The sequence below is a fragment of the Gobio gobio genome, assembly GCF_949357685.1.
Source record: "Gobio gobio genome assembly, chromosome: 22".
Lineage (NCBI taxonomy): Eukaryota > Metazoa > Chordata > Actinopteri > Cypriniformes > Gobionidae > Gobio > Gobio gobio.
In genome coordinates, this window is record NC_137118.1 from 44,552,381 (window position 1) to 44,573,569 (window position 21,189).

The following is a 21,189-nucleotide window of genomic DNA, read 5'->3' on the forward strand; positions in this document are numbered from 1 at the left end:
TGAATTCCTATGAAAGTTTAGCTTCCATATGTGATCTGATAACGCGCCAGACTGGACACGCGCCGTGAATGACAGCCGCGCTTACCTCAGCTCTGCTCAGCTCTTCTCTTGTGATGAATGAAATCTGACTCCTGCTGCGTCTGTGTCGTGACTTTCGTTCGGCTCACTCACACTTTATTGAAAAGACACGTTCAGCTTTTAATTGTAGTGTTTATTCTCTAACTGAACGAAATGATTTGATTACTATGAAGATCAAAATGACGTTGGGGCGGGGCCGCGGTGGGCAAGTGATAACCAATAGCCGTGGCTTTGGGAGTGGCCTCGTTGGGCAGCGAAGCAAGTGCATTCTGGGAGTTGTTGTCTTTCATCCACATGAGACAAAAATACATTTTCTGTCTTTTCTCAGTCTAGAAGGCACCAAATACAAAAATAATGTCACATTTCTACTACATAAATGACCCAGTTTAAATACACATTCATCTTCCCAGCGCTGAAGTGCCCCTTTAATGTAGCAAGGACAAGTTGGGAACAAGGGAAAAAAATTGATATTTTCATGAAGAAAGCACAAGAAAAAAAAATACAGTTTAAAAAAATGCATATAGTAAAAGTTGAGGTCAGTTATTTACTCAGAAGTCATCCGCTACACACTCAAACACGCCGTAAGTTTGGCTGAACAACAAATAAACCGTTGTTTCACCAAATCTGGGTTTGCCTCACTTTCAAAAACATAGCTTCCAGTGACATGCACACATGCTCAGTTTCACACTGTCGTATTCCTCACACCTTCTGTTCCCCACGGCGTCATTGTGCCGCCTGCTGTTTGGTGAAGCTGGTAAAAAGCTGCGAATTAACGCAAAGCGGCAGTACCACCTGCCTCCCTAATCCCCTGTCACGACCACACACACGTGCAAAACACACACCATAAATATAAATATAACAAATATAGATGTGTATGTGCGTGTGTTAGTACACTAAAGTACCCTGGACACGCACTCTCACACACATCTGCATCTCTCTTGACTTGAAGCTCATTTATTTATTCCAGCATTGACGTCTGTAACAGAAAGACACTCGTGCTCGTGCAATCAAACGTACATCTGAAAGCGGGAGTGCTTTTGCTCATTTACAAAATTCACCTAACTAGATTTCAGCCCGTCACAGGAGACTGCTGACCTTGCTCGTGACTCCTGTGCGGCTCTATACGTTATTCTAACTTCATTATTACACAAAGCACGCACTTTATGTCTAAAACACTGGCGTTTGAGACATTCGGTCCATTCTGAATGATTGCATTTTACATCTGACCTTTAAGTGTGATGGTGAACTCAACCTCTAATGGTGTATTGCTTGTATACCAATACTAATCATATTTGTTTGATAAGTAATATTTTGTCCAAATGACCTTTGCTGTCCATCTCGCAGGTATTCTGAAGTTCCACGAGGTGTATCTGGGTGAGGGCGCGTCGGAGGGCGGCACGTCAGACTTCCAGGAGGGCGGCGGTGGGGTCATGCCCTCGTCTCTGGAGCAGCACATCGCTAATGCCCGTGAAGCTCTGGGTGTGGACTCCTACTACAGCAGGTGAATGCATGTCATATGAGTCAATCGATTACGATTGCGATCTTGATTCAGACACCCACGGGATCTCATTCCTAAATGACAAAGATTCGCCGTGTCTTTTAAACCTTGGACAAAATCACACCGGAGCATTCAGATCTGTGTTGGCGCTGCCGCTGAGCCAGAGAGAGTCTTTGTCATGTATAAAACAGCTTCACAATCCACACAGTATCATTATTTCTGTACTGGGTAAAAAGTTTATAGTTTGAATATAAAAACTGATGTCTACTGTAGCATCAAGAGATTCGTTCAAAAACACTGATTCATCCAGTAATGAAACAAGTGAAGTCTTTATGAGTGAGTCATTGAATCATTCACTCAAGAGATTTGTTCCTAAACACTGATTCATCCAGTAATGAAACAAGTGAAGTCTTTATGAGTGAGTCATTGAATCATTCACGCAAGAGATTCGTTCAAAAACACTGATTCATCCAGTAATGAAACAAGTGAAATCTTAATGAGTGAGTCATTGAATTATTCACTCAAGAGATTCGTTCTAAAATACTGATTCATCCAGTAATGAAACAAGTGAAGTCTTGATGAGTGAGTCAATTAATCATTCATTCAAGAGATTTGTTCAAAAACACTGATTCAACCTGTAATTAAACAAGTGAAGTCTTTATGAGTGAGTCATTGAATCATTCACTCACGAGATTTGTTCAAAAACACTGATTCATACAGAAATGAAACAAGTGAAGTCTTTATGAGTGAGTCATTGAATCATTCACGCAAGAGATGCGTTCAAAAACACTGATTCATCCAGTAATGAAACAAGTGAAATCTTAATGAGTGAGTCATTGAATTATTCACTCAAGAGATTCGTTTTAAAATACTGATTCATCCAGTAATGAAACAAGGGAAGTCGTAATGAGTGAGTCATTGAATCATTCACTCAAGAGATTCGTTCAAAAACACTGATTCATCCAGTAATGAAACAAGTGAAGTCTTTATGAGTGAGTCATTGAATCATTCACTCAAGAGACTTGTTCAGAAACACTGATTCATCCAGGAATTAAACAAGTGAAGTCTTTATGAGTGAGTCATTGAATCATTCACGCAAGAGATTCGTTCAAAAACACTGATTCATCCAGTAATGAAACAAGTGAAATCTTAATGAGTGAGTCATTGAATTATTCACTCAAGAGATTCTTTCTAAAATACTGATTCATCCAGTAATGAAACAAGGGAAGTCGTTATGAGTGAGCCATTGAATCATTCACTCAAGAGATTTGTTCAAAAACACTGATTCATCCAGTAATGAAACAAGTGAAGTCTTTATGAGTGAGTCATTGAATCATTCACTCAAGAGACTTGTTCAAAAACACTGATTCATCCAGTAATGAAACAAGTGAAGTCTTTATGAGTGAGTCATTGAATCATTCACTCAAGAGATTTGTTCAAAAACACCGATTCATCCAGTAATGAAACAAGTGAAGTCTTTATGATTGAGTCATTGAATCATTTTAAATGGATCCATGCATCAGGTCTTAAAGTGACAGTAACCTAATATACCTGCTGCCAAATGATAAGATAATATAAAAAATATCTATATGGTAGTTTTTCTCCATGGTATCGATGTCAAAAGTGTGGCCAGTGGCTAGTAACTTTGGAAAACTACAATCTCTTGTTAGGTGTTGCTAGGTGGAAGGGCTATGTTGATAGGTAAGCTTCCCAATAAAAGTGCACATGGAGAATTCAACTGTGCATGTTTGTGTGAAAGTATGCAACCTCTTAAATATACCTTGATGGATGCGGTCAGGTTGGATGGTGGCAACGAGCGCTGCGGGGATGAGTGTGCATGTGTGTGTTCATTCATGCCCTGCAGGAAGCACATCTCAGCCATGCTGTCATACGCCGCAGCGGGGCTGGAGGCCACACCGCACTGATCTCAGGGTGGGTGGCAGCTGAGGAGGTATTCACCTCTCACATGGAGGTTTCTCTCCGACGCTCTGAGAGGAGTCAGTGCTGCAGTGTTGAGTGTACTCTGACATGTAATTAGGTGAAGACGCTGGCAGGTTTGGAGGAGCAGAATGCAGAGAGAGAGAGAAGGATGGCAGAACGTCAGAAGCTCTTGGTGTGAATTAAGCAGCCGCCTGAAACAAAGGCCATTATTGTGCGCGCGCGGAAAGCCGCGAGTCTCTGGTGCCAGCGCATTAGTCACTAGAGGTGTGATGCTTCTCCCAGTGAGCTCTGCGCTCATCCCTGCCCATTAAAAGATAATTTAGCGCTTGACTGAGGGGCTGCGAGCAATCTTTTCCACTTGGTTGGGTGCAATATGCCACCTTTGAAGACCCCATTCATTGTGCTGAAAGAAAGAGGCACGAACAGGAACTGTGATACCCGCGACCGTCTGCAGTTTGAGCGATTATGCCTCGTTTAGCGAGACCTCTTCCACCCGTTAGTTGAGAGAGATCAGTGCGTCTGAGATTCATCAGAATAATTCTGTGATTAATTTCAGCTGGATTGTTAATGCGACTGATGTTTGCCCATGCAAAGCTCAGCACCATGAAGAGTGGTAACCAGGGCGTTGCTGTACAGTTGCTAGGGTGTTCTGTGAGGTTGCTAGGTGGAAATGAGCTCATGCCCATGTCTATAATATATTCTGGTCTCTTGGTATGGCTTGAGTATGGAAGCCCGTTTTCAGAGATCAGATTTAATAACAAAGTAGTCACATACTTAATATAAAGTCGTATTTGGATATAGTATGTCAGAGTGTGAGATGAGATATATTGAGAAAATGTAATGTCATATTTTGAGATATATAAAGATGAGATATGATATATAGCAATATTATAAGATGTATAGTTAAAATATGAGATTAAGTCATATTATGAGATACATAGTCATACTTCATGATATATAAAATCATAATGTGAGATTTGAAGTCATTTTATGATTTATATATAGTAATATGAGATATAAAAGTCATATTTCGAGATGTATTAAGTCATATTGTGATATATATATACAAATATTATGAGATATATAAAGCCATAGTATAAGATGAAGTCATTGTGAGATATATAGTAATGTTATAAGATGAGTTTTGTGTTTTTTGTGATATATTAAGTCATAAATTGATATATAAAATCTATATGTATATATACACACACACACATTCTATTAGTTTTGAAGTCATAAGAGAGATAGTAATGTTATTCAACATATAAAGTCATATTTCCATATATATAGTCATATTTCATGATATAAAAAATCATATCATGTGAGATATTAAGTAATTTTATGATTTAAATATAGTAATATGAGTTATAAAAAGTCATATTTCAAGATGTATTAAGTCATATTGTGAGATATATACAAATATTATGAGATATATAAAGCCATAGTATAAGATGAAGTCATTGTGAGATATATAGTAATATTATAAGATGAGTTTTGTGTTTTTTTGTGATATATTAAGTCATAAATTGAGATATAAAATCTATATATGTATATACACACACAACTTCAGTAATATGAGTTTTGAAGTCAAAAGAGAGATATATAGTAATGTTATTCAACATATAAAGTCATATTTCCATATATATAGTCATATTTCATGATATATAAAATCATATCATGTGAGATATGAAGTCCTTTTATGATATATATATAGTAATATGAGGTATATAAAGCAATGTGAAATAAAAGTCAGATTGTGAGATATAAAGGTATAAAGATATAAAGAGGTAATATTATGAGATGCATTTTGTGATTTTCTTGTGGAAAAGTCATTTTTATGTAAATGTATATTTTTGTATAATATTATTCGAGATACAGTATATAGTCATAAAGTGAAATATGAAGTCATATTGTGAGATATACAGTGTAGTTATGAGATATAGTGAAATATGAAGTTATTTGCCTGTTCTGTCAGCAGGTGACTATAATAAGGCAGATCATCCTCTCCTCAATAAGACATATATGATTTGAGGAATCATTCATGTCTGTAGCTCAAGCAGTGCAGAAAGACTGATATTTAATATTTGATCAGTCATTAACCCTCAGTATGAGCAGCAGTAATAGTGATAATTGACCAAGTAAACGCCACTAATTAGGGCGCGTCACACTGCAGTGTTTAGTGCGTTCCCACGTCCATTTGAGTTTGTTTGTTTGGTTGGTGTGAAGCTGTGGTTTGAGTTATGGTTCATAAAGCAATTCGGCCTAATTTGAGGAGATAAACTGCTGTTGATGATGTATAATTTGCATATTATAGTCTAATTCGTTCTCATTGCTGCTTGTCTCAGCAGAAATGGCTTTCGAACGAATCCGCCGCAGACTGCGTGTTCAAGTTTAGCTGGTAAACCGCTTCACTGAGTTTGAGTTTGAAGTTTTATTTGCCACTTTTACACCCACAGACAGTACGAGTGCATAGGGATGTCTTAGAGTCAGCAGGAAAACAAAGATAAGAAGCAAAATAAATAATAATAAAGAGAACTGTCAAAGCTGCACACAACAATGAAAAAACACAAAAAAAGTAAAAAAAATACACACTATAAAATATAAGAATATTGCACATTTTACAGTTTTCTTTCACTTTGTCCTGGGATGATAAATAGTATGAAGTAGGGGTGTAACGATACCCTCATGTCACGATTCGATACATATCGCGATACTGAACACACGATACGATATTATTGCTATACTCCTAAACATAAACCCGCTAGACAGGGGTCGGTACTCTGGGTTCGGGCTAAAAAATCTGCATGCCAAATACGCATAATCTTTACTCTATTTAATTTGATGTAAGTGTGAACTCATGAAATGCTGGTGGTATATTGGAGTGGAAATGGACTTGGTGCTGGTAACCCAATGCACAGAACAGTGGTGACACCAGAATAAAAATATTCATGATTCTGAAGCTGAAAATACCGAACTATTTTAGACAAATATGCTTGCACTCTGTCACTGACTAGATATATTTAAAATAATGTGAGCCACTTTTTACTGGTAACATTTCGTTAGCCTCATAGTATAATTGCCCAAGTCATTTTTGGATCAAATATGATCTGGGCAATTATGCTATGAGGCTAACGATTTGGCATTATCAGGACCACAAATGTTCCCCAACTGCATCATTATACATTATATTCTACACTATATATAGTAGTTTAATGTAGTACTGACATTAAAGGCCTGTTCACACCGGGATGATTTTTGTGTGCGTTTATCGCCGACGTTTAACGCCTCGTGCCTAAACAAAGGACGCCAATGTGAGTGCGCACACCGCCAGGCGTAAAAGCGTCTTAAAAAAAAAACGCCTTAGGTTAATTTTTTTGTTTTGACACGGCACGTTAAAAACTGGCCGACCAATGAAATCTGCGCTTTTGTTCACGTGCCTGGAGCTGCTGAAGTGACAGTAAAACACATCTTGGTGGCGCTCAAGCACAAAACAGTCTTGCCGCGCACACATTGATACGACGAAGAGGAAGTAAGTAGACAAAGAAGAAGATGAGTTGCTAATGCTGCTTGCCAGTTAGCAAAAAGTGTGTGAATGGTTTTGGCAAGCACGTAAATACCGTCTCTCCTCTTCTTATGCGTGACAAGCGAGTGTCAGAAGCGTAAAGTGCCGCAGCACCACCTTGTGTACCGGGAGCGCCATCTACTGAATTTGCACAGCTGACATCTTGCACAGATTTGGGACCGGAGTCTGCGCGGTAGCGATCTCAGGACCGGAGTCTTCGGGGTAGAGAGCAGGAAGTAGAGGCGCGATTATCAAAACCCCGCCCACACTCTCACAGATGCAGAACAATTCGTTATGATGGTGTGAAATAAACAGTTATGGAAATGTAGAAATTAAAGCTAAAGCTCTAATCTCCTCCCGAAAATCCCGAAAAAAGTCTGTTAGTGCCTCAGTGACAACTTCACTCAGAGAAGCCGTCAATCTCAGCTGTCAATCATGACGTCACACCCTCCGTTTTTATAGCATCAAATAACTAACAAAAACTAAACTTATTTAAAAAACGAACACCTGAAATGAAATCATCGCGATAAAAACTGCCTAAAATGACAGAAACCATCTTTAGGAAACAATTATTTTGAAGTGTAATTTGATTGTTTAGTTTGTCTCGCGTCCATTGTAATACATGGAGGGGTGGGGTTTACTAGCATATCACCCTGCACCCCAAGACTGGTTTCCCACTGAAGCTAAGCAGGGCTGAGCCTGGTCAGTACCTGGATGGGAGACCAACTGGGAAAACTAGGTTGCTGCTGGTAGAGGTGTTAGTGAGGCCAGCAGGGGGCGCTCACCCTGTGGTCTGTGTCGGTTATAACGCCCCAGTATAGTGATGGGGACACTTTACTGTAACAAGCACCGTCCTTCGGATGAGACATTAAACCGAGGTCCTGACTCTCTGTGGCCATTAAAAACCCCAGGATGTCCTTTGATAAAGAGTAGGGGTGTAACCCCGGCATCCTGGCCAAATTTGCCCACTGGCCTCTGTCCATCATGGCCTCCTAATCATCCCCATATATATACGATTGGCTTCATCACTCGGTCTCCTCTCCACCAATCAGCTGGTGTGTGGTGGGCGTTCTGGCGCAATATGGCTGCCGTCGCATCATCCAGGTGGTGCTGCACATTGGTGGTGGTCGAGGAGATTCCCCCCTTCTATATGTAAAGCGCTTTGAGTGCCTAGAAAAGCGCTATATAAATGTAACAAATTAATTAATAAATATTAATTAGGAGCTATACTGGGACCGTCTGGGGGGCGATCGAGGCGCAGAGGCTTCAGTTTCTGAGAGAAGTGCTGCAGGCTTGGTGCAGAGACCTGGAGGGCAAAACAGCCATAGACCTGTAAAAACGAGCATAATATGTCCCCTTTTTCAAAGTCTTAATGTTGTTTTTGGGCTCTACTAGAACAGTAGACTGGGTAAACCCAGCCCGATCTGTCTGCGATTTGATTTCGCCCGGCAGCTCAGGCTGGAAACCTGTACATATTTATATCCTGCATCTGTTTCAAATTTGCGGGGACCAATCACAAACCGGCTTATCCACCTGGCGGGCTATTGGCGGGTTTAACACAATGACGGATAGAGAAGCGATGGATCGTTGGTCTGATTGGTTGAAGGACTATCCAATTGCGTACAGAGTCATTTAAACTATGCCCGTTGATCACGCCTCTTGTGCAGTAGAAAATACAGATCAGACTAATGTTCAATCTTAAAAGAGCTTATTCTGGTGATAGCCAGACAACTAGAACAGGTTTTCCTGCTTGAATGTTGGTTATTTCCCCATATTCTCCATTATTGCAGCTCCTCTCTTCCCAGTCTGTCAGTAATGCTCTGTTTAGTTCATGTCTCTATGAAGCCCCTCCTTCTGAAAGCACAGTGTGCTCTGATTGGTCGGCTGGAGCAGTGTGTTGTGATTGGTCAAGCGCTTCGAGTGTGTTTGGGAAATGTCCCGCCCCTTACCATAACCACCAGTTTCAACACACTACTAACTAACTCAACCAGGCCCCGCCCCTTTATTCTGCGTATGAATTATTTAAATGAGGAATATTGTGTATTGTAATAAAGTAAACTTTCGTCCGACCGCCTTCCCTGTTGAATTTATGGAAAAATTGTTGAAAGTTCCCCTGCCGATCGAAAGACTAACGCGACCAGGTCCGCTCGTCATGACGTCACGTATGCATCTTGAGTTTCATTTTCAACATTCAACACTTTTCCACGGATGGCGGTCTGCCCAAAGTTTACTTGATAAAGTTTTAAATATGAATATTTTTCTTACACAAACACGTCGATTCGCTTCAGAAGGCCTTTATTAACACCCCAGAGCCGCGTGGAGCAGTGATTTGACGGACAGATGCATTTTTATGGACTTTAAAAACAGAGCAACTATGAATCAAATTCTAATGCTTGGATTAGCCTGGACTTTTGTAATATAACTCTGATCTTATTCGTCTGAAAGTAGAATGTCATACACACCTAGGATGACTTGAGGGTGAGTAAATTATGGGCTAATTTTCATTTTTGGGTGAACTATCCCTTTAACGTTGGGTTAATTTGCTTGCCTGTACATAATAGGCATCCTCAATAAGGTGTATATTAAATTTGGTCTTTTAATATCACAGTCTTACTACATTAAACCTGGTGAAAAATAACTGGCGGGCAGCGAAGGAAAGCCTTGTTTTGCCCTCCAGGTGGGCGTTCATGTAACGGTGTTAGGAAGGTTTTTCCTTTCAGAGCGTCCTCGCATATCTCTGCCTGACACATGGGCCCACGGCGCCGTCTCCACATCTGAGCCATCTTCATTTCCAAAGCACGCTTCCCACATCCACTACAGCTCAGCACGCGGACGGGTCGCTCGCCCCACCACCGGGTCACTCTAGGCACATGAGCAGACCTCATTCTCCGGTGCTTTTCGTTTCTAGTTGGCACCAAAACAGGATTACTCCCACCATAGAGGAGTGTGTCCTGACAAAGAATGACATGATCATTTCAACAGGATTTGGGATGGCTTCCGTCTCGAGAGGGAACCTGTTTGCGGAGATTAAGTACACAAAATGAGAGGAACGTCTGTGCCTCGGAATAGTTTGGAAATCTAGGGGACGCGATTACCAGACATTCCCTTTCATTCTCAGAGCAAGTGCTCAAGTAAACACGTGCTAATGAGCTATTCAGAGCATTCAAATCTCTTCATATCGACATCTGATAACGCGTCCAAAATAATCAGCAGAACATCTGCGTCGTGCATTAGGTACAAATGAAGCACGTTTGTGTGTAATTGAGGTGAGGTGGATAAAACCTTATTAACCCAATAGAGGTATCCAAGTGTGCCGTCTCTCGGATGAGTCAGATTGCTGAAGTGATCTGTTTTTTCATTAAAGCTAATCAGAGAAATGTGCTCGCGCGTTCCCCAGACGCCGAGAGACTCGTGCGTGATTATCAGTGATTGTGGCTGCCGTTGTGCTCCAGTTGTTTGGTCGTTTATAACATTGTTTCTGTTGTTTTGTGTTGCATCTCAATGGATGTCGGGAATGAAAAGTCAACAAACATGTGCATGTCTGGATATAAAAGCGGGTGTGTTTGATAAGCGGGGAGCGTTTCATCACTCAGACGTTGCGCTTTCATAGCGGAGGAAACTTAATTGAGTTAGCAGTTGTGAAATAAAACCAGACGTAAAGGAGTCTCAAGCATGATGCATATGCTCATGTATTGAACATCTGAATCAGTTGTAAAACTAAAGGAGAGTGACTCGTTTCTGCACAATCTCACATGCAAAAGAATTGGAACATGAATGAATTTCTTAAAACTGACACCTCCGCAGTTGTAGCCTTTTTCAGCAGCCTTGGTTCTGGTATTTTTCCCAATCATTTTTCCATAGGGATTTTTAAAAAGTCTATGTTAAAGAGGAATAAACCAAATGAACCAGCTACAAGGAGAAACACAACACTACAAACCTTGATTTGAAGCATCACGGTACATTACGGTATATTTTACGTTTATTGCAAAATATGCATTAAGCAGTTTGAGAGCATACACTGTAAAATGATATGATCGATTAGTTATGACAACATTTGTTTTCACATTGTTTTAACTCAAAAAAGTTCCATAAAAGTCAGTTTTATGTCATTTTAAATTACTTAAAGGTGCAGTGTGTAATATTTAGGAGGATCTATTGATAGAAATGCAATATAATATACGTTTTCAGTGGTGTATAAAGACCTTACATAATGAACCGTTATGTTTTTATTACCTTATAATGAGGCATTTCTATCTACACACACCGCGGGTCCTCTTATGGTTCACACCAGATGGAAATGAAGCGTTTCGTGCGAGTGATTTGCATGTTAAGTCAATGCAAAGACGCGAATAGACATTCTGCGGCGCGAATTGAGCGTTTGAGTTGAAAAATCTGAACTTTGGCGGATATTGGCGCTGGGTTGACCAATCAGGAGCTTGCTCAAGTAGCGACAACAATGAAGACAAAATCAAATGTGGATACCCGGAGCTGTACGTACTTTATAGAAACAGGAATAAAAAGGATCTTGCTTGGAAGAAAGTGAGTGAGGAGGTCGGACAATCTGGTAAGTTGTAAAAACCGATCTTTACTTAATTTTAGGGTGATTTCAGGGTGATTGGGACACTTTTTGCCATTGAGATGACTTGGAAAAAGTGTCCCAATCACCCTAAATTCACATTATTGAGACTACAAGCTAGTTAAAGCTGGCAAATTGAGCTTATTCGCCGTATTTTAAATCAATCCATGTCAGCCATTTCGCAACGTGACGAGCCGGCTGGCAGAAGCCCCTCCCATGACGCGAATTTGCATCTGTTGTGACGTGAATGTCACACGCAAATGAAGCAAGTAAACTCAAAATGTTCAAGTGTCCAACTTTGCGCAAATAGCGCGATTTATTTGCTTCATTTGCGTCTGGTGTGAAGGCACCATTACAGTGAAGTCGCCATTTTGCACCACCATGTTTCTAAAGTAGCTCTAAATGGACAAACTTCTTTACAGTGCACTAGCTACTCTCTGATGTCTCAGACGACGACATCTGTGTCCTGTGTCAGCCACCGTAGCTTCTCTATGTGCTTTGAAAGGGAGGGGTGAGCTGTGGGCGATTGCAATTCACAACCTCACCTCTAGATGCCGCTAAAATTTACACACTGCACCTTTAAACATCCAAGTTGAAAAGCTACTTTTTTTACAGTGGAACTGACTACATCAGTGCTTCATGGGAGTGTTCAAGCGCTAAAGAGTTTGTTTGGTGCGATTTTTCTGCAGAATCATGGGTAATGTTGTCTTTTACCAGGTATATCACTGTTAAACACAGTTATTTAAAAAAAAATTGTTGAAACAAGAAGCATAAATCATTGAGTAACAACCTTGTAGCGTACATTAGGGCTGTCTGTAATGGATTGTAAGTTATCATAAAAAATGTATGGTAACATTTTAGTTAAGGGTCCAATTCTCACTATTAACTAGTTGCTTATTATCATGCATATTACTATGATATTGGCTGTTTATTAGCACTTATAAAGCACATATTAATGTCTTATTCTGCATGATCGTATTCTACATCACTTAAAGGTGCAGTGTCTAAATTTTAGCGGCATCTAGTGGTGAGGTTGTGAATTGCGATATCCCACAGCTCACCCCTCCCTTTCAAAGCACATAGAGAAGCTACGGTGGCCGACACAGGACAAAAATGTCGTCGTCTGAGACAGCAGAGAGTAGCTAGTGCACTGTAGAGCAGTTTGTCCATTTAGGGCTCCTGTAGAAACATGGCGGCGCAAAATGGCGACTTTACTGTTAGGGACCCGCGGTGTGTGTAGATAGAAACGGCTCATTCTAAGGTAATAAAAACATAACAGGTTATTATGTAAGGTCTTTATACACCACTGAAAACATAGTTATGTATATTATATTGCATTCTGTCAATAGATCCTAATAAATACTACACACTGCACCTTTAATCCACCCAATACCTAAACTTAACAACTACCTTACTAACTATTAATAAGCAGTAATAAGACGTTTATTGAGGCAAAAGTCGTAGTTAATAGTGAGAATTGGACCCTAATCTAAAGTGTGACCAAATGAATTACCGACTGTTACGTTTATGACCTCGAAATTCCATGATTGGCCAATCAGAATCAACTATTCCATTGTTGTTGAATAAATAACTATACTTGCCTGAAGTAATGTTTATTGTTACGAGTGTTTTACTACATTTATGGCCTTTTTCTTACTTTTCAAGTTCCTCTGCAGTGATTGAACCATATTTTGAGGTAAAATCAAACACTCTCATGTGTTATTGCCTGAATAAATCCCGTTGTGTTGTGTGTGTTTCAGAGCGTGTTCCAGCAGCGAGACCGAGAGCGAAGCTGGAGACCTTCTGGACCAGCAGTTTGAGGAACTCAATAACAAACTCAACTCAGTGACTGACCCGACCGGCTTCCTGAGGATGGTTTCCAGAAACAACCTCTTCAACAGGTCAGACACACAACAATCAGACTTTTAAGAGCTTTCTGAGATGCTCTTTTTAGCATAATGAAAAAGCGAAGGAGGTCAAAGTGACAAATAAACACCATTAAAGTTTCATGAAACTGGTAACAGTGGCTATGAGTAGTGATCAAACGATTCATTGAAAAGATCCATCTCAAAAGAACGATTCTAGTGAATCGGGTATTAAAGGGTTAGTTCACCCAAAAATGAAAATTCTGTCATTAATTACTTACCCTCATGTCATTCGACACCCGTAAGACCTCCGTTCATCTTCGAAACACGGCCTCATGAAGCTTCGAAGCGTTATGAATCAGTGAGCCGAATGATGATTCGGATCGCGTGTCAAACCGCCAAACTGCTGAAATTTGGCGATTCAAACCGCTGAATCGACTCACTGATTCATAACGCTTCGAAGCTTCATGATGCCGTGTTTTGAAATCGTCATCACTATGTAAGTCGTTATTTAGGGTTTTTTGCGCACAGAAACTAGTCGCCGATTCATTAAGTTATTTTAGAACCACTGTAGTGAGATGGACTTTGTAACGACGTCTTTAGTACCTTTTAAGGGTCTTGAGAGTGAACCGTGCATTGTGCCAATGGAGGCCTTTCAGAGCCATCAAAATTCAACCAAAATATCTTCATTTCTGTTCCGAAGATGAACGGAGGTCTGACGGGTGTCGAACGACATGAGGGTAAGTAATTAATGACAGAATTTTCATTTTTGGGTGAACTAACCCTTTAATGAATTGAATCTATTTGATGAATCGTTTGATCCAGGTCACAGAATCAGTGTGAATGATTTGTTCACTGGTCTGGTTACTGGTAAAGATCATCAGTGAATAACGAGTTAGATTTTTTCGGATTGCTTTAGAAGAGTTGAACTGGAGCACAAGAGTTGTGTGGACTATTTTATGGTGCTTTTTTGTATTTTTCAAGACCTAAATGAAGGTCAGTTGTGCAGAGATGAGTCAGAATATTGATTAGTTTTCCAGTAAAACATCTTAACATCTTTAAAAATCGATTGATATAGTTGTGTACCATCATAAGACTTCTAAAAATTGTCATTTAAGTTTTTGTTTTTCTTGCTCTAGATCTGGTATATCATATTTAACCAAAATCAAACATTTGATGTAGGGGTGTGCGATATATATCATTGATCGTTTTAACGATGTGGGATCAGACATTGAGTATGTCCCTCACTTTACAAAAACATGAACTCATATGTGATGTAGTCTAGTAGGTTAGACTAGGCTAGACTTTTAGTGATTTCGTCTATTAAAATGCATTTATAATGCCCTCAATATTCAAAATAAGGGGCAAAAATTTCTCTTTGTCTTTTATTGTTATATCTTTTAATATAGATAATCAATATCACACGAAGAGTGCAATTTTTTCACGCAAGTGTTTTTTGCTAGTTTCAGCCTGACGCAGTTTTCATTTTCACGTTGTTTAAATAGCAAATGCATTCCCGCGAAACTAGACGCGGTAGACGCGATTTTGACGCTCTATTCGTGTTTGGTGTGAACGCAGCTTCAAACCATGTGCTCAGATCATTAAAATAGGGCCCAATAACTCAATCATTAACAGTGACTTGCTGCAACTTACTGGTTGTTTTAATTTCACATTTATAGTGTCTTTTAATTTTTCTAATATCAATATTCAACATTTTATGTTTAAAACATTATTTATGCATTTGTAGCAGCAGGGCTGCATTAAACCGTGCATTGCAAAGATATATTTCATTTGATTGTAACCACTCTATTGTGTTAAAGGGTTAGTTCACCCAAAAATGAAAATTCTGTCATTAATTCCTCACCCTCATGTCGTTCGACACCCGTAAGACCTCCGTTCATCTTCGGAACACAAATGAAGATATTTTAGTGTAAAGCTAATGCTGAGAAAGGCTTCAGATAGGCCTCCATTGGCATTCAGTACATTTACACTCACAAGACCCATAAAAGGCACTTAAAACGTCGTTACAAAGTCCATCTCACCACAGTGACTCTACAATAATTTTACGATGCGACGACAATAGTTTTTGTGCACAAAAAAAAATCAAAATAACACCTTTATGCAGCTTGTTATTGCCTTCCGTGTGTGCCTCCACGACGCATGCGCGAGAATATGACGCAGATCCGGCGTTCGGACACATGACCCAGAAGCGATTTGTTTACAAGCAGAGGAAGACGCGAGTGTCTAAGCTGTTGAATTCTACATTGATCGTGCTTTAGGTCTCGGTGTAGTTCTCAAAATCGGGCTAAAGTGTGCATTTCATGGATTCCCGAACCCCGGCGCTACGTCATATTCTCGCGCATGCGTCGTGGAGACACACACGGAAGACAAGAACAAGTGTGATAAAGGTGTTATTTAGATTTTTTTTTGCGCACAAAAACTATTGTCGTCGCTTCGTAAAATTATTGTAGAGCCACTGTGGTGAGATGGACTTTGTAACGACGTTTTAAGTGCCTTTTATGGGTCTTGTGAGTGTAAATGTACTGAATGCCAATGGAGGCCTATCTGAAGCCTTTCTCAGCATCAGCTTTCAACTAGAATATCTTCATTTGTGTTCCGAAGATGAACGGAGGTCTTACGGGTGTCGAACGACATGAGGGTGAGTAATTAATGACAGAATTTTCATTTTTGGGTGAACTAACCCTTTAAATGAATTTAGACACAAAATATGATGCGTTCATTTATTAGTAAAAAAAAAAAAAAAAGGCTTTATAAAGGTAAAAATGCCCAAAAAGGAAAAAAACAACAACAATTCAACTCATTGGAAAAGATGATTTCTGTCACTGCTGTGAACTGACCACCACAGAATATGAAGAATATCAAAAGCTTTAGGAGTCATCTGTCCACGGCAGTTCTAAACCTGCCAACACAATAAACACACTCCGCAAAAGATCATCTAATTATCATTATCCAGAAAATCCCAGAAAAAATGACTTTTTGTCAATGACTCTACAGGAAGAGAAACCACTCAAACAGTGGAGAAAAAACCCAATCTAACACTAAATCACTAAGCAATTAGTAAACATTTTTGCTCATAATGGATCTAAACTGCTGGAGGAACAGAACAGCTGAGGCGGATGATAATTAGAGAGCCAGTACGGATGATAGTTGGGCATTCAGTCGAGTCCTTCACATCCCGATTCATTACGAGAGAAGGAAAGATGGCTATTAGCGCTGAAAGAGGGGGAGGGAGGAGACGACAGCTAGGACAGGAACAGCCAGGGCAGGAGGCGAGGGGTCAGAGCGGTCATCATTAGAGCTGCGCTTCTCATTACGAGCTCCCAGCGCCGCACATCTCGAGATTCATTAAAACAAAGAGCACGATTCACTCCTCATCTGCCCTAATGAGCCCGTGCCACTATCTTCAACAACCAATCCAGCCTATTCGGATGATTCTGGCATCGTCCACTCACACTCACATTTTTCAAGAGTGTCCTCAACTATTCTGGATAGTGAACGTGAATGAGGGCCAAAATGACAAAGTAACAAGTGTATTTCAAATCTTCTGAAGTCATTCGATAGAGAATCAGACTCAAATGTAAGTGTTTATTCACTGGATAATAGTTTCATTATAAAGGTCCGACTCAAAATGATTCATTAATGGATTCTTCTTTTGAGACGAATCTTTTCTGTGAATCTGTGGGAATGATTCGTTCACGAATCTCACGAAGAGTTACATTTTAGTATGGTTTCTTGATAAGAGATGGAATATAGCGCATTTATATACTAAACAATTAAATCGGAAAATGTACTGGTCATTTTCTGCCAGGACACTATCCAGTAATTTTACCGAAATTTCCGTTAACCCAAAATACAGGTAATACAACACCTGTAAAAAAAACTATACGCAAATCTCTTCATATTTATATATTTTTTTCAGTGTATTATAATATTTATTAATAGTAGCTTTTATTTCAAGTTTAGTTTTTTCTTTCAATATTTATTTTATTTTTATTTATTAAAATTGTTAAAAACCTGTTATTTTAGTACTTAAGTGCTTTTCATTTAATATTTATAGTTGATTTTATTTCATCTTTATTTCAATATTTTAAAAGCGTGTTATTTTAGTACTTCAAATTAAACGTAAAAACTTGAAATAAATTAAATGAAATAAAGTTGAAGTATTACAATTAATAAAATCTATCGTTTATTTTACTGAAATAAAGATTATATAAAATAAAGCAAATATTCAATAAAAGAACTACAAAAAATCAAGAAAAAAAGATTTTCATTGAATATTATAGTTGATTTTATTTCAGTTAAAGAAAATTATTTGTAATAGTTTTATTTTCAGTTAAAAATAACAACACTGGGCTATTTTTATGAATATTTATAGTTGATTTTATTTCAGTTTAAGAAAATTATTTTTTATCGTTTTATTTTATTATTTAATAATACCACTGGATTATATTTATAGTGTATTTGTGTGTTTTTTTTGTTCCACTGAAGAAAGTCAGTCATGAGGCGGAATAAAAACACCATGATGTCGTTTTTTGGGTGTATTTTTCCTTTAAATAATCCATATATCAAAAACTTAAGGAGTCATCTATCCACAGCAGATCTAAACCTGCCAACACAATCAACAATCATCATTATCCATAAAATCCCAGAATATACAGAGATATCATTTGTTGTCAATATTGCACACCCCTGAATCTACAGGAAGAGAAACTTTGATGGGGTCTGGTGTGGAAGCGATGGCTGATGCTCATGAGTTTGGGGAATCCAGCCACCGGTGTGTGTTTGGTGTGTTTTTGAAGGCGTGTAATGATGGAGCTCCGTGACAGGAAGTGGGAAGGAAGTTACCATAGTGATGGCGATTAGACCTGGAGCATGTGCAGCGGTTACACCTACACAGATTCTGTAATAACGAGGTGTTTGATGTCATCTGTACGGCGATGTGTGTATTCTGTCTGTGTTCCAGAGTGACGTGTAACTGCAGATTAAAGCCATCAAGCTCTGGAGCTCAGGCTGTGGGAGTTACACTTCAGAAAACTGGGCTGTGCTCAGATCAGAAACTAAATCTATAGCGAGAGCATAAAAGACAATGATGATCAATAAATTATTACATTTATTAAAAATAAGAATTAAAATCCTCTTCCAAGAATATATAATATATTGTTTATTATTATTATTTTTTATTAGTATACAGTATAACGTTATTATATACTGTATACATATTATGTATATGACACTCTTAATTATTCTTAATTGTTTTAATAATTATTATTATTATATTTATCAGTAGTATACAATATGATATTATGAATTTTTCTTAATTATTTAATTGTTTTTGTTAATATTATTTGTCATTATTATACAATATAACATTATTAATTATTCTTAATTATTTCAATTGTTTATTGTTATTATTTTTCATTATTATATGATATAACACTTAATTATTCTTAATTATTCTAATTGTTGTTTTATTATCATTATTTTTTTATAATAATTATTATTATTATCTGTCATTAGTATACTGTATAACTACTATATATATATATACTATTACTTATGACACTCTTAATTATTCTTAATTGTTGTAATAATTATTATTATTTGCCATTAGTATACATTATAACACTATTAATTGTTGTTATTATTGTTATTTGTCATTAGTATACAAAATAACACTTAATTATTCTGAATTATTATAATTATTGGTTTATTATTATGATTATTTATAATAGTATTACTATTTGTCATTAGTATACAGTATAACACTATTATTTACACTATTATGTATATGACACTCTTTAATTATTCTTAATTGTTTTAATATTAATTTGTTTTGTTAGTAGTATACAATATAACATTATTTATTGTTTTCAGTTATTCTAATTATTGTTTATTATTAAATGTCATTAGTATACAGTGCACTGTTAGTTGATGTTGTTGTTATTAGTAGTATTATTATAATAATTATTATTATTTGTCGTTATTATATAATAATTATTATATTTGTCATTAGTAAACAATATAATATTATTATATAATATTATATAATTATTGTAATTATTATTTATTTTATTATTATTTGCCATTAGTATACAGCATAACACTATTGATTATTATTAATTATTTTAATAATTATTATTATTATTTTTCATTATTATACAATATAACACTATTCATTTATAATAATAATTATTATATTTGTCATTAGTAAACAATATAATATTCTTAATTATTCTAATTATTATTTATTTTATTATTATTATCATTATTATTATTTGCCATTAGTACATAGCATAACACTATTAATTATTCTTAATTATTTAAATAATAATTATTTGTCGTTATTATACAATACAACACTATTAATTTATAATAATAATAATAATAATAATAATATTTGTCATTAGTAAACAATATAATATTCTTAATTATTCTAATTATTATTTATTTTATTATTTTTATTATTATTTGCCATTAGTATATAGCATAACACTATTAATTATTCTTAATTATTTAAATAATAATAATAATTTGTCGTTATTATACAATATAACACTATTCATTTATAATAATAATAAATAATATATTGTCATTAGTAAACAATATAATATTCTTAATAATTCTAATTATTATTTATTTTACTATTATTATTATTTACCATTAGTATACAGCATAACATTTTATTTGTCATTATTATTCAATATAACATTATTATCATTATTATTATTATTTGTACAGCTGTAATTCTATCTTTCCTCTGAGGTTCACAGTGACGTTTCCAGTAAACACATTTTGTGATGTGTATTTTTATTGAATGAAGTGTGTGTCCAGAGGAGCACTGGGACATGAGCCTGTTTTTAGGTGTTCGCCGCCATCTGCTGTTAGTTATGTGTGTGTAGTATTATCTGAAGTGGTGTGATGCATTCTCCTGTTTCACTGTCTGTCTTCACACACCACAAGCGATTTTACTTAAATAAGAGTGTATGCACACAGTGTGCTAATGTGATGACACAAGCAAAATCACACATTATATTTAACATCTCATTCTTGACTTTTTTTGTACACTGCGAAATGAAGTCTGAGCTATTTCTAGACAGCATTCTGAATGAAGCATGCGGCAGATTGGATCAGTGTTTCCACTGTGTGTACTGAGTGTGTTTGTGATGTTGTTTCAGGAGTTGTCAGAGTATGACGAGTCTCTTCAGTAACACCGTGTCTCCGGTGAAGGAGGGCACGTCGTCTCTGCCCCGCCGCGCCAGTGCGCTCAGCAAACCCCCGTTACGAGCCCTCTACGACCTGCTCATCGCCCCGATGGAGGGGGTAAGATGTGCCACATTCACCAGCCACCACTAAATGACTATTTATTAGTAATAGTCAGTGTTGGGGGAAGGTTACTCTCATAATAGTGGATGACTTTTTAAAAAAAGTAACTAATTACGGTACGGTACTGTAAAGTAATGGGTTATGTTACTTTGAGGCTCAGTCTCTCTCAGGCCTTGCAGGTGTTTTCTCTTATGCAAGTGTTTAAATCATCATAGCCTATTTTACACACACATTTAGGATTATTCTGAGCACTTTGAAAATTTCCTAACCCCTAGAGCGATGTATGCCTAATCTCTTAACATTACGGGTTATATATTTGTATTAT

General features: G+C 37.3%; 1 protein-coding gene across 3 annotated transcripts in view; it reads left to right on the plus strand.

Moving 5' to 3' along the window:
• ttc28 (tetratricopeptide repeat domain 28) overlaps nucleotides 1-21,189 on the plus strand; it is a 442,541-nt gene that overhangs the window by 407,496 nt on the left and 13,856 nt on the right. For all 3 annotated transcript variants that reach the window (XM_079805114.1, XM_079805115.1, XM_079805116.1), the window contains 3 exons: nucleotides 1,423-1,579; nucleotides 13,416-13,556; nucleotides 20,717-20,861. In XM_079805114.1, the coding sequence (XP_079661240.1) occupies nucleotides 1,423-1,579; nucleotides 13,416-13,556; nucleotides 20,717-20,861 (443 nt within the window). The remainder of the gene's footprint in view (nucleotides 1-1,422; nucleotides 1,580-13,415; nucleotides 13,557-20,716; nucleotides 20,862-21,189) is intronic.